This window comes from Protomyctophum parallelum (genome assembly GCF_964188405.1).
Source record: "Protomyctophum parallelum genome assembly, chromosome: 19".
Taxonomy (NCBI): domain Eukaryota; kingdom Metazoa; phylum Chordata; class Actinopteri; order Myctophiformes; family Myctophidae; genus Protomyctophum; species Protomyctophum parallelum.
This window is the reverse complement of record NC_139717.1, coordinates 36,970,908-36,985,979: the sequence shown is the minus strand read 5'-3', so window position 1 is coordinate 36,985,979 and position 15,072 is coordinate 36,970,908. Positions and strand designations below refer to the sequence as shown.

Below are 15,072 nucleotides of genomic sequence, written 5' to 3'. Positions count from 1 at the left end.
ACATGACCCGAATGGGTCATAATGCCTCCTCAGAGGCTCCCAGTAAAAATAACAGACCTCCACTGACCCAGAACGACCCAGAGAGGTACAGTGAAGGGGGGGGGGGAAGGGGGGGATAATGGTGTAATGTACGGCGTGGTGGACTATCAGACAGTGGTCTAGGCAGTTAGAGAGAGAGGCATGTTGTCTTTGGCGTGACAGCATAGGCTCCCGGTTGCGCTGCGCTCTGTTCTGCTCCATCCTCTGATGTCTAAAACAGATAGATGGCCTAATCCTTTACTCTGTCACATGCCTTTTTCTCCAGCTCTCTCTTTCCATCTGCTCTCCTCTGCCTTGGGCATTTATCTGCCTCTCACACTTTCTTTCAAAATTGTTGTTGCATTCTTCACATAAACTGTTATTTTGTCAGGATTGTCAGGGTTGACTGTGTTAAAATGGTTCCATTACAAATGGATAAATAGACTGTTGAGGACCTATACGAGTCCATTGTTATGATATGACAAAAACCCACCTAACCAAACTAAGAATTACTGGCAATGTTGATCCACATTTATCGCCATCATTGTTGGTTCATGCTCACTTTGTCTGTTTGTCACAGCGGTAACTTGTACAGTTTTATAAATTAGAGTCGGGGGTAGGGTAAGGACCTAAGCCATTGATTTATTTTCTTCGACTTCACTTCCCCTGTCAAAAAAAGAAATGGCATGTAATGGCTTCTCTCCCCTGAACATGGCCAGTTGAGTCATGTTCAGGTGCAGGCCAATCTGCCTGTAACCGTGGTCAATTTAAACCCCTTGCCGGATGCAAAACAAAACAACTTTACCAGTGTGCCACCCATAAGTGCCATGAAAATAAGGTCTGTCTTCCATATAGTGAGCCAATAAAGTGATCTAAGTAGGAGTAATGTCTTCAGTAATGGTTTACGTGATGTCATACAATTTGCAATTTAAGCATGTAGCAGATGCTCTTATCCAGAGTGAAAGTGCAAGATCAGAATAAGTGGTAGAAACCGTAGTCAAAAAACAAGTAAATAGAATGAAGCACACATTTTAGTGCTACAAAGTACAGTAATTAGGATCTGTCTAATCAACATCATCTACCGTAAATATGAAATTACATTCTTAGAATTTGTGGACAAGCATACCGTACTGTATATATCTATCTAAATAATAGAGAGAAATATTAATTCATTCATTTAGACCTAAATTTATTTGATCCTGTTGGGGAAATTGGGGGAGGAGATGTTAGAGGTTAAGGATCTTGCTCAGGGACACATCGACACATTGCCGGGGCTGGGAATCTAACCTGGGCCAGGCATCGAACCTATATGAACAAGTAACCAACACATACATCTGCATAATATAAATATTGCATCTATTATATATAAATAGGCAGCAAGAACGCCAAGAAGTGATACAAGGAATGCAGGGAAACAGGAATGCAAGGAGTGCAAGGACTTGAAAAATACTATAGATAGCCTACTGGTAATCCAACACAATTCAAACATCCATGACTAATTAACAACGCAATTCTTTTTAGCAAACTAACAATAATAATAATACATTTTAAAAAGCCATGTCAAATGTATGAATGATATATGGCTGAAGCTGAATTAGGCTGCTGACCATTATCCAAAGCCACTGTATTCTGTTCATTTCAATGATGTTATGTTATGTTGGCCAACATTATTCAGTTATTCATTTAAGCTCAGGAAAGTTTGAAAGACTTGAGTAAAAACGTAAACATGTGAACAGACGATGATGTGAATTGACAGCAGAACAGTCCTTTAAGACGAGTGCTCTGAAGTCTTATGTGCTGAGTGCTGACCAAAAGACCACATGCTTATTTACACTGGCTGGCATTATTGACTGGTATTTTATCCATGTCTCATCTCTACATTTCTAGTCCAGGATGCTTGGAGCATTGGCCAGGGTAGTATAGGAGGGGGGGGGGCAGATGTCCTGTGTTAGTGTACGGGAAGGGGCATATATTGGGGGGGGGGGGGGGGGGGTGTCCTTCAGCAGTGTTTTAAAATGAATGCAGGCAGCGGAAGCCAGTGAGGGGAACACAGAGAAGAGAGAGGAAGATGTAAATATTTAGGGAGATTTGAAGGCTGGGCGTGCCGCATCATTCTGGATCAGTTGTATCAGAGATCATCACAGCTCATCCCAGTGATTACTTTGGCTGCAGTTGTTTTGAATGAACGAGCCAGAGCTTTCCAGCAAAAATAAATGGTAGAGACAAATGCATGGACCAGTTTCTGAGACAGACTTAGACTTCATTCTTTAACCATATGAACCCTATCATCCCTAATCTGGGCACGTCACGTCACAGCCACAGGTGAACATTCGGGCAAAGATAGCATATTCTACAAGCTTGCAACTTGTGGATCAGCTATTTTCAGGAGATAGCAGTATATAGGGTTTAAGTGGATAAGTGATTTTGGAGACTTTTAAAATGATAAAGCTGTCCTAGTAATGTTACCAATATGATTTGGGATATGAAGATCATTCAGAATCCATAATTATACCCAGATTTGTTTTTACCTGCTCACTGGGTTTTAGAGACCATAATGAAACCAAATACTAATAGATTTCTTGCCTACTGAAAGAATGGCCTTTTTCTGTAATCCCTCTCTCTCATTTTCTCTCTCCATCTGTGTCATTTCTCATCGTCTATGCGGTTTTCCAGATGTTGAAGTTATCCCTCTCTGCAGCCCTATCCCATGTCTGCTCTGTGTTTGTTGTGAACAACTGGCCAAAGTATTAAGTAGAGGCAAGAGGCATCACTTCTCTGTAGCCAGCAATGATCAGTGGATGGATAGATGGTGGGTGTGGCCGCCATTGGACGGATCGATGGTTGGATGACTGGACGGACGGATGGACAGACACATTAGACCAATGAATAGGCAGACAGACAGGCATACAAAAAGATACAATTGAATAGAAAGTGAACAAGAGGCATACAGCAAACACCAGTAGCTCAGAAACTGCAGCAGTTCACCTCAAAATGTCAGCAACAGAGAAGGAATGAAAAACAAAGAGAGAGAGAGAGAGAGCGAGAGAGAGAGAGTAAGTAAACCAGAAAAGTGTCTACACTACTATTTCCCTTGTCTCTTTCCTGCAGCCAGCTGTGTTGGCATGGCTCCAGCAAAAATAGGAGACCCTTAACTGTCCAATAAGAACAATTTGATATAGTTTGGCGTGTGGCAGCGCTGGCTGCCATTGGCTGAGAGGAATGATCGAAGGCTGCCATGACCTCATGACACTCGCAGGCGTCTGAGCATTAGCCAGAGGCAGAGAAAACAGGAGGTGAAGGACAGCAATCTGGAAGACTATAGACTATAGACTATAGAAAATAACCAGGGCTGCAATATTACTCTTCACTGTTTAACTGAAAATGACCTCCATTCCTTCACATCTCCTGGAAGACAATTCCTCATTTCCATAACCTTTCCCTCACAATGAATTCTAGTTCTATTATTTTCTCTTTGCTCTTTGTCTTTCTAATCAGACGCAATGTGTTTAATTGAAGAGATTTGATCCAAAATTGAATAGCTGCTATTAGGAAAGAATCACGCATACACTGTCATAATGATTGATGACACCAGCTTTAATACAAAAATGGGCCCTTTGACAAAATAATACCTTTACGGATGTTGATGTTTTGTTTAGGTAACTGACATTGGGTCTTGGTCTTGGAATGGAAATTCAACTTCCATTTATACAGTACTGTAGGTTAACATTATCATTTACACACTGTTTTGCATGACTTGTTGACTTCAAAAGAAACACTACTCACTTCCATTTAAGAACAAATTCTGTACTTTAAGTCCTAAATACAGGCAGAGATGATGAGATCCGAGTTAATTGTTATTATTGATTGATTGATAGTTTCTATTGAAAGTGTTAAACTTTGACCTTTTGCCCTGCATTGCGTCCTACAGGCTACGTGGTCTACAGTGCTTCATATGATGATGTCATCAACAACAGATGGAACACCGGACCATCTAGTGGGACACACCTGGCTGTGGAGAACCTCAAGCCCAACTCCAGGTAACTTGTGCGTGCGTGCGTGCGTGGCTGCGTGCGTATGTATGTATGTGGTTAAAATGGGTAAGGTATAAAAAAGGCAAAAGCATGCTCTATTGCACTGGCCTAAAAGTGGGTCCTTCTCCTTCAACTTCTGAGATTTGTATTTGGTTCATTAGCCACCAGGTGGCATACCTGGTAAAGTCCAAGCTTGTATGTGTGCGTGCGTGCGTGCGTGCGTGGTCTTCTATTGCAGTTCCTCACCTTCATATCCAAATACACTAAATAACTTGATTTGCTTGATTTCTCCAAGTTGTATCTTACATGATTTATATAGGGTAAATAAAAACATTGATACTAAAGCCAGGATGATACTACAAACAAAGATGGCTGCTAATATAAAGAAACATTTTGCCGCTTGGCAGTCTGCTTGTGCTGACCATAGCAGCAATGATGTATTGTATATGTCATATTGTTGCCTGTGTGCGTCCTGTGGGAAAGTGGCTGGGTGTCGCATGTTGTAGTGAGGGTTAAAGTCTGGGTTTGGAAATGAATGCAGTCAGTGGAAATGAGCGGAAGGTCCTCGGGAAATATAACGCTATCAACTTGTATAGGCTATATGCTTTTGTCCAAATCTGTGTGTGTGTGTGTATTGCCATGCGTTGTGCATACGCACACATAGGATGTGAACTTGTGAATCTGTGCGCGAGTTAACTTTGTACACTACATTCAGCAGAAAGTTGCCTGCTGCCTGCATGCAAGCACATACCGGACACAGAACAATAATAACAATAATTCACAACAGCCAAAGAGGTTGGATGCTTGTTTACAGGATGTTTTACACATGCGTAATGTCTATGGTGGGTGTGTCTGTCTGTACTGCAGCCGGTGCTTGCCTGTGTTGCTTGTGGATTGTTTATTTGTGCTTGGGAAATGTTTACACCATTATCGCTTCATCCTATTAGTTGCGGAACATGCAATTGTGTATGTGTGATGTGCATGCTTGTCTGCATACATGTGTTTAAAATAATGTATAATGTATGTATGTGCAAGTATGTGTGTGTGTGTGTGTGTGTGTGTGTGTGTGTGTGTGTGTGTGTGTGTGTGTGTGTGTGTGTGTGTGTGTGTGTGTGTGTGTGTGTGTGTGCGTGTGTTTCTGTTTAGTGCTGGTATCAGGTTAGACTGATGTTAATCAGGGCTGAGCTGGATTCAGACAAGGCTAGGCTTATATAAGAGTATGGAAAGCCAGCAGAGTGCAGTAAATCAGCCCTGGTTAAATGGAGGCAGGTTAAGAAACAGACGCAATCCGACCCAAAATGTGACTCGCTGAGAAGTGCCGTTGAGATCCTGGCTACGCACAAGGAGCATTAAAGAAAATACTGCCGACCTGTTTTGATGCACGCACACACACACACACACACACACACACACACACACACACACACACACACAAGCTGCTTCAGTCCAACACTCCAAAACCACGTCTCAGGAGTTGTGGGTCATAGCTTTCAAAACAAGTGTATGGAAACAGCTCAAGTGGACCCAAGAGAAAACTGCAAATGTTATGAGTTTGTAGCCGGTTCCAACGTCATGTTATGTTTACCGCTTTTCTGTTAAATGCCTTTTGTTTGAGACCTGGGAGTACAAATAGAGACTCATTTATCATGCGTATATTATGCCAATTGGTGTCAGGCTCAGTTATTATGCTATATTATGCTAATTGGTGTGCTATTAGACCGTATATAGACAAATACAATCCTTGATCAACAAAGGATTTGAGAAATGTCTTCTCTTAGCATACTATGGTGATTCTGAGATGATTCAAAGTTACCCCATGCTAACCATTATGTAGACTATGTTCGCTGTGTGTGCTGATGCATTAGCATGCATGTTGGTCACCTACTTTACAATGTAAGTACTTTGTAGGTACCAGGCCATCTTATGATATTACGTGAATCAAAGCCCTTGGAATGCAAGTGCATACGTACTGTACTTAGAATAATGTGGCTCTATCTAAATACAGTAAATGTCAATGCATCAAAAACTACACAGAACACCACTATGTTCTTCTGACATCCCATAACTCTTTCTGTGCAAAAATAATTAATGTTACACATTGGAATCATTCTCACCATGTAGATAAAATGGGAGACAGACAGAGTGAGAGAAACAGAGAAAAGCGGACCAACCGTTTCCGAGAACTGTGCGTTCTCAGAGGAGAGAACACACAAAGTATCTGTGTGTTCAGGAGATTGTAAGCATCAGCTTCCCTGATTGGTCTACACAAACCGCCGGCTTCACAAACCTGTGCCGCTATAAGTCCCTGATTGGCTAACCCGACTCACCAGCATTTTAGGACGACCGAAAAGGTATAGGTTGAAATGAATAGCTTATAAGTACCTAACCGTTGTACTACAACTAATACTTCTTACTATTTAACAAAAAGCAGTTTTGAACTAGAACTGCAATCTGTCGAGTGCCTACTTGCTTGTTGCACCCAAGTAGGCCATAAATGGCCTATTAGTGCGCAAGCAGAGCGTGCAAGTACTGTCAACAGCTACAAACTTTCACATCTCAGCCTCTCTATGAAAGAACTTTTGCAATATTTAATTATTAGGTTTAGCCATTTGCTAGCTTTTTGAGGTAAAAAGTAGTATTTTGAAGTATATAAAAGCTTCTATCTATAAAAGAAATACAGTCCCATCGATTTAGAAGTGTCCAGGATCCACTTGTAGTTTCTCAAAGAAAAATAAAGGAAATGCCTCTATGTATATATGTATGTAATGTGTAAGTTGATTAGCGGTATACTGTGGTTACTCGGGTCGTTTGATGCGTATGTCCCGTAGCAGCATATGACGTGATGAACATTATGACGTGATTAAAGGACATGCCGCTATGTATATATGTATATGTAATTTGTGAGTCGATTAGTGGTATACTGTTGTTACTCGGGTCATTTGATGCGTATGTCCCTTTAATCCACCCGACACTGAAACATATCATCATTACGTCACCATCGTAAACCAATTATACCCTGGCATTGGTACATATCTTCATCACATCATGATCACATCATGGGACACGGAAACATACCTGCACGGTCACGTAAATGAATGAAAGCATAGTGATGTCATGTCTTGTGAGTCAAAATACATCAGCATCAAGTAGCGAGCTACTAGGCCCCACACCGTTTCTCCAGGAATAGTATTTTTTAATTTATTTAGATCCGTTTTGAAATGATATCAATCATATGGCATCATATCACAACTGCATGCATGCATTGCGTGACAGTGCAATTACCATGGTAGCAGCAGCAGTATGCAAGACACGTCAGGCGTATGCACCACTGACACTTTACTGTATGGCTGCCATGAAGCCCAGCGAGCTTTAACTGCAAACAGAAGTGCAACTGCAGATGTACACAAAGTGCAAGGAACTATTTGCATAATGTCTGCCTCCAGGCTGCTGTTTTATCAACTGAAACCTGTTAACTTGGTGCAGATGTGCAGGCGCCTCCATCCAAAAACAATCAACTGTGTTTGTGTCAGCCGTGGGCATTATGGGTCAGTCTGAGCTGCGATAGGCGAGTTGATTGTCGTATCTATGACTGCAGAAAACAAACACAAACCGTAGAGGTCTGACATGTCAGCGTGTGTTGGTGGATGAGGGCGAGATTTGTCTGATTGTTTGAAGTGTCTGAAAAGGTTTCCCTCCGTGGCAGCCGATTCGTGTCCAAGGTAGCGTGTCGCTCCTGGTTACGGTTGAGCGTGGTTTATGGGGCCGTCCAGACATTTCCCTCAGATGATGGAGGGGGCTTCTGGCTTCTGGCGTCCAGATCCTGCGATATCCATAACTTTTCACGGCTGAAACACAACATGCAGTACAATGCACGTGTTCCATCTGACCATGTGACTTTTTTATTTTGGTACGCGCTTGCACACATATGCATTCCTGCACATTTACCCACATCAGTATCATGAAAATGTAAAGATGAAGTGCCATGATTTTTGTACCTTTTCTGTTTTGTATGTGTCTATGGAGTTGACATTGTTCTAATAGACCCCCAGGTGTGGTTAGAATATTGAAATATGTCTTCCCTGTGTATTTTTGGTTTCTTCCTGAAAGCTGAAAGCCTTTCGAAGGCCCAATTGAAATACACCACGTTAGTGACGTCACAATATCAACCCGTTCCCTAACCCCTGCCCCTTTATCATACAGCAACAGCTGTGGGTGCGGCTTCAGTTCAGGTGGATCACCGGCCACCTGAAAAGCAGGCATACTTTATGAACTGGTGGGTGTGGCCACATAAAAACATAGTTTTAACACTTTCTGTACACTTTTTTGAAAATTAGTACCTGATGATAATTTTTAGGGGAGGGATAAACGCACCACGTCTCGTTTGTACGTCTGTAATTCACGTAACTCGAAAACCCTTCGCCAAATTTTACACACGCTTTGCCAACTTGCATCGTTCCCAAGTATGCCAGTGACCGACGTAACTGTGTTGGTTCGGCTGCTTGTGCCTAATTGAAGACATGTATACATTTCAGTCTTTCCGCATGTGGGGAATCGTACAACTCCAGGCTCTCCATTTGTCTTCCCTGATGACTCCATGGTGAAACACCTACTGAAGGCCATGTAATCCAGCCAAGCTGGGCTTGGGTGGAAGCGCTGCAGTTAACCTACAGTGTGTTGTAGAGTAGTGTGTACAGTTACTGTATACAGTAGCTTTTCACCCCAAAGGGGAGATATTGAAGATTAGTTTTATGTTATTGTTTTTGGTTTAAGTGGCATAGACTGGAGTAGTTTTATCGTCTCTGGTTCATGATTGATTGGATACTTCATTAGTCCGAAATGTAAACAGAACGAGGTACAGTCGGACATAAAAGGCTAAAAGGACAACACAAAAAGTCCTGGGAATTATGTGTGTCCTGGGAAGTGTATTAAATTCATCAACCTAGTAGAAAGAAAAACAATAACACATCATTCAACAAATTCAAAGCAGTGAATGACACATCCTTTCTATGGGCGTTTACCTCCCCTTGGGGTCTCCTGAATCCTGATAGATGATTTTTCTGCCTCCTGGGTTTATTCCCCATCCACATTTCCCACCCCATTTGGTCTTTAGCCTTCTCTTAGTGCCAATGCACTCTCTTCCTCTGGTGATTTATACATCTTGGTCAGGGGTTAACATGGCTACAGTGTTTCGATCCAGGTCTGGTTTGGGTAGAAATTAACAAACCATGAACTCACTGTATGCGACCCCGCACCCCCGCAGAGCACAGGACACGCACACACGCGTTAGTGGGGCCGGCAGGGCTCCTGGATAAGTGTTGGAAGTGTCCTTTAGCAAGACACTGAACCCTGAGCAGGTTAGTGTTTGTTGTGTGTGTAGTGTCTATAACAGTGTTCTGTCTTTGCAGTGTGTGTGTGTGTGTGTGTGTGTGTGTGTGCGCGCGTGTGTGTGTGTATGTGAAGAGGTGATGTAAAAAGTGCATTTGAGTGGTCGGAAAGACTAAAAGCGTTACAAACACGTACAGTGCACACATTTTATGTACATTTTTTAAGTATGCGCACACACCGCACACACACACACACACACACACACACACGAGGAAGCCACTGTGGAAAAGTTTGCAAAGTCTTTGTGTCGTCACTGCTGGTGTTGTTTTTAATCTGATGGGATTTTATGAATCCACCGCAGGGTTTCACTGAGACAAAGTGAGCTCACTGCCAGACTGTTCTGCTCTGCAGTTAGGAGAGTGAAGCCTTCAGTGTGAAGTTCCTACCTCATGTCTAACACCCGTACGCACGCACACACGCACACACTCTCTTCTGTCTTTCATTTTCATCCCCCTTCCCATCTTTTAATCTCCCCTGGCTTCGCAAGATGTCTCTTTTTCCGTCGTCCCTCTACTCCCAACAACTAGCTTCAACATGTGCCAAATGACCATTTTATTGCACTTTGCTCACTTTGTGTTCATGAGGACATAATGGCCAGACTTGTCTTAAATCAAACAGACTTAAAAGTATGTCCCGTCATCTGCTATGGTCATTAACATTTTGCTCACCGGCTGACCCAGTCACAACAAAACTGGCAGAATGACACTTTAACAGCTAAATGTCTCATTAAAATATTTAATGACATGCTTTGTTTTTTACACAGGTACTACTTCAAAGTGCAGGCAAAGAATGTGTTCGGTTTGGGCCCAGTCAGCGACACACTCACCTATGTTACGGAATCAGGTGTGTATACAGTACCATTGCAAAACGTAACTATAGTCATTTTACACACACATATGATGAAAAGCTGCAGTCACAACACGTCAACAGTTTATACCAGGGTGTCCACACTTTTTTTTACTTTAGAGCTACGTTTAAAATGACCAGCTCAACTAGATCTAACCACCAAAAAATATAATCGCCTTGCTGAAAAATAATTAGCTTTAAAAAAAATTACCTGAGGGTGCTTTGTTTGGAATAGTGGCGCTGGTGTGACAAACACACCTGGAATGGGAAATAGAGGCGGAAAATGGAATTGGTAGATTTATTTTACAGAACTTTGTAATGTTACTGATGTTTGTGCACAACACTTGAAAACAATTATTGCATTGTGGGTTTGAGCTGACAGGCCCTTTTTGATGTTAATAAATTAAGTCACCTTAATTCAAGTGTCAGATGCCAAAAATAGTTGTTTTTATATTTAAATTATACATATATTTAGGGGCATGTCATGTGGTCTACCTGCACAGCCTTTCTTTGTGATCTGGTAGATCGCAATATACCTTATGGGTACCCCTGTTTTATACAATCCTCTCTGTCTTGCTTTCAGATGATCCACTGCTCATTGAGAGACCACCTGGTAAGTACAGTACATACAGTACTCTCTCAACATCATCTCTCATTTAAGGTCAACATGCCTTTTGCTTTACTAATGCCAAGCTGGGATTATGAAGAGTCAACCATGAAATATTACACATGGAAGGTTTCTGTGGCTAAAAGCTGTGCCACAGTAGAATTGCGCAACACAGTAAAATCCTCAGTGTTAGTTCAACACTGAGTGTTTTACAGTGTACTGTGTTTTTAGAGCTCTGGTGAGTATTTGAGAATGAGATATGGATGTGGGAAAAATTCTCTGTCTCGTTTCTCGCAGCCATCTTTAGCAGCCCTTGGGGCGCTACGGTGCATGAACAGTGTATTTAGGTGATTTACTGCATGGCTGGGGAGGAGCATCTCTCTGGATATGTTAGGTTGCATGCATCATTGAGTGCCATTCACAAGGCCTATCATTGTACTAACAGTGCAGCAGGAGAGAGTAATTTGTAACATGCTGTGAATGTTATTCATTCGGCCATGCTTGGTAGCATTACGAAAGCCTTACTTTCTCACCATTCAACTATGTTGACGCTTGAAACGGTGTAATTGTCAACATGGGTAGTTTCATGGCAGGCTATAGCAAAAATACAAAATAAATGTAGTTTCCTTTTCTCCTTCACTGGGTTTTGTTTTTCTTTATAACCTGGCACAGATGTTGGAGGAAAAACACAGCCACCCTCCACTATAAGCACTTTGAGTTGCATTTATGTATGAAAGGTGCTATATAAATAAAGTTTATTATTATTATTATTATTATTATTAACACGCGGCTCAGCACTCACTCACCTACACTTATCTTCCCACTACCGCAAAACGAGGACCATCACTCAACCTTGCCACAGTGTGCTGCTTATAGAGCGTCGCAGTCCCGCCCCCTTTTATGACGACACCAGGCCCAGGAAATGAATCTCAATGCATTTTTCCCATAGAAATTTCAAAACGTATTTATTTAAAGACCTTTTAAGCGTCGTACGAAGCCAACTCTTGCCGTGACAAATCATGACAACACACACAATATTTTGGACCAAACAAATAATTACAAAAAAGAAAAAGAAAAAAATTGTTAAAACCTGCCGTTTTTTTCTACTTTCTAATTCTTTGTTTGGCCCGAAAAATTGTGTTTGTTGTCATGATTTGTCACAACAAGAGTTGGCTTTGTCCGTGGCGTAAACGTCTTTAAATACTTTCTGAAAAGTCTATGAGGAAAATGAACGGGGATTTATTTTCCGGGTCTCTCAAGGGGTGGGACTGCGATGCTCTATTGGCACGAATATTTATTAAAAAGGAGAATAATCAAATTTAATCCCAGAGATGCCGAGATTCAGTTCTTTCCCCTGGACTGTTTAAACGGGTTCCTGATTCATGTTCGGACCTGACACAGAAACACAGCATGGCCTTGAGTTAAATCATAGAAACAAATGCATATAAGTCACCTTGGCACATACTAAACTAGCACTTAAGTTTTTTCACATTCCATTTCCTGTCTAATCAGTGTTTCAGGAGAGTATTTGGGAAACTGCCCTATTTGGGAAACAAAACGAACAAACATACAAGCATGTCTTAAACTACATGTGAAGGTTTCAAGTGGCTGGTGACTGGTCTCTTGCACCGATGTCCACCCTCCCACTTGGCGTCCTTCATCGGCCCCGCTCTGCAGGACTGGGACTTCTCCATCTTTCCATTCCAACACTGTATGCACGCCTTTTAACTCAACGGTCAATGCTGTTATAAGGTTAATTCTCACCATTTCCATTTACTGTAGTAAATCCATTAAACACAGAGGAAATCTTACCATACGTCTCAATGTCTGGTACATAAAATATAATGGAATATGTATGGTAATATAATGGGATAATATTCCATTATTTTATATTACCATATCATTATATGGCAATATAATACAATGGAAAGGGACACAGGATCTCTGCCCACTACAGTCAATGCCAAGTGTGTTGCAAAGCCACCTGCTCTCTCCTTGCTGGACTAAAATGTCAAAGCGTGTTCTCTTTGACTTGCGCCCTCCACAGGTGGAGAGCCAATCTGGATCCCCTTCACCTTCAAGTTCAACCACGCTCACAGTGCCTGTAAAGGCAGCCAGTACGTGAAGCGCACCTGGTACAGGAAGTTTGTGGGAGTGGTTCTGTGCAACTCGCTCCGATACAAGATTTTCATGGGAGACAGTCTTAGGGGTAACCTACTGTACCTTGATCACTTTACGTACCTACAATGCCAAATTTTACATTTGGTAGAGATTGCTCATGACCCTCCCTCTCTCTCCTACAGATCCCTTCTACAGCATAGGAGACACATTTGGCCAGGGAGAAGACCACTGTCAGTTCGTAGACTCCTATCTGGATGGAAGGACAGACCCTGTCTACCTCTCAAATAATCTGCCCACAGCACAAGGTAAATATAATATACTTTAGCTAGTTGTTTCTATCTAGGTAATGTACATTTCTACCATTTCATTTGTTATTCTGACAAGGGTAGCCCACAGAAAGTAACTCAGAATCTGAGAAAATAACTTTTCTACTGATAAATGACATGCAGTGTCACACAGTGAGTGCTCCCATTTTGTGAAACGGATGGATGTCAACTTTGGTGCGTTTCATTCTCTAGGATATCACCGATATCACAGACAGGAGCCAGTGACATTTGGAACTATCGGCAGACGCACGCCCCATCCTTTTGTGGGCTGGTACGAGTGCGGGGTTCCCATCCCTGGGAAGTGGTAACACACGGGGAAGAGGAGGGGTTGTTACCGCGGGCAACCAACTACATCCTGCTGCAGGGCCTTGATGCAGTCGATGGTCCCCACCCCTAGAAACGGACTGTTGCTAACCACAACAATAGCCACAACAACAGTTAACAACACGCAAATGGCTTCAGAGGCAGAGAATATAGTAGTTCTAAACCACACTAATAACTCAAAACGCACTTTTTACATAAAGCTGTCTGTATATGAGGGGAAAAATTGAAGCATGTGTGCTCTGCTTAGTTTAAAGCCCGAGTTATACTTGGTTGTGCACTGCGTCATGCATTTAAAAAAGAACGAAGGTCTACAAGCTCATAACACCTCGTGCTGCGACATGTTGTGAGCTTGTAGATTGGCTATTTTCAGTGTATGACAACGGCACACATTATAAATCATCCTTAACTCTTGCCTCCCGGATTGTAAAGTGTCCATACATTGAATTCCCACGTATTCCAGAGAGTTGTCCCAGAACCAGCATTATTTATCTCTTCAAAATGCACCTGCAGTCAACTGGCAGCATTGGACCAAAGCACAAACTGAAAACCAAATCCGTTCACAAGGAAACCTAAGATGTGTACAAGTGTGTTAAGTATTGATCAAGAGATTTGTTTTGAATCTTAATGTAATGTAATGGCTTTTGACAATTACTTTTTCTGTTTTATTTGTGTACATGAACATATTTTTGGTTTTGTTTTTTGTATCCTTGGTATTTACGAGATCCTATTAAAAGTTATGTTGTATGTATACGAAGAATTTAAAAAAAAACTAACTATTTGCTCAGGAACTGCTGGAGAATTGAATAAAGGTTTGCTATGGAAACTACAGGAATCGTAAAACATGAATCATATGATATTCATCCAGCCACATTGCTTTCTGCATTAACCTTCAATATTTTGCTCAAACCAATGGGGAAAGAAAGTCATGATGCAGGAACGAGAGAGAATGAGAAAACATGAGAAGATATTCTCAAACAAACAACCCTATACCATCCCTATTCTAGTTCAAAACGCATCGTGTTGTTACATGTTGCGAGCTTGCAGATATGATGTTTTTGCAATGTGACGTACAACATGTCCCCCCCCCCCCCTCTCTCTCTCTCATTAGCAGGCAACAGTGATCCCTCTCTCTGTTTCTGCACAACAGCGCCCCTACTGGTACTCATTATACTGGTGCTCTTTAACCAACACATAGGTGAACACATAGGTGAACACACACGGACATTGCTGTTCCTTGGAGTGGTTGCACCACTCAAAAATAATGGAAATAATCTAAAGTAATGGAAATAACTTGAGTAAATGTTCTTTCCACCACTGGCCAAAGTAAACAGGGAACCAATTGGACCATTATCTTCTAAGCATCATCTATTCTATAGCATCCTATAACAGCAGAACAAGTCACTGCATCCACCGC

The 15,072-nt window shown here is 41.8% G+C and overlaps 1 protein-coding gene across 5 annotated transcripts in view; it reads left to right on the top strand.

Moving 5' to 3' along the window:
• Positions 1-14,484, top strand: part of fndc1 (fibronectin type III domain containing 1) — a 48,031-nt gene extending 33,547 nt beyond the window's left edge. For all 5 annotated transcript variants that reach the window (XM_083790751.1, XM_083790750.1, XM_083790748.1 and 2 more), the window contains 6 exons: positions 3,947-4,055; positions 10,198-10,277; positions 10,864-10,893; positions 12,935-13,096; positions 13,191-13,313; positions 13,527-14,484. In XM_083790751.1, coding sequence (XP_083646877.1) covers positions 3,947-4,055; positions 10,198-10,277; positions 10,864-10,893; positions 12,935-13,096; positions 13,191-13,313; positions 13,527-13,642 — 620 coding nt within the window. In that variant the 3' untranslated portion in view covers positions 13,643-14,484. The remainder of the gene's footprint in view (positions 1-3,946; positions 4,056-10,197; positions 10,278-10,863; positions 10,894-12,934; positions 13,097-13,190; positions 13,314-13,526) is intronic.
• Positions 14,485-15,072: the final 588 nt, after the last annotated feature.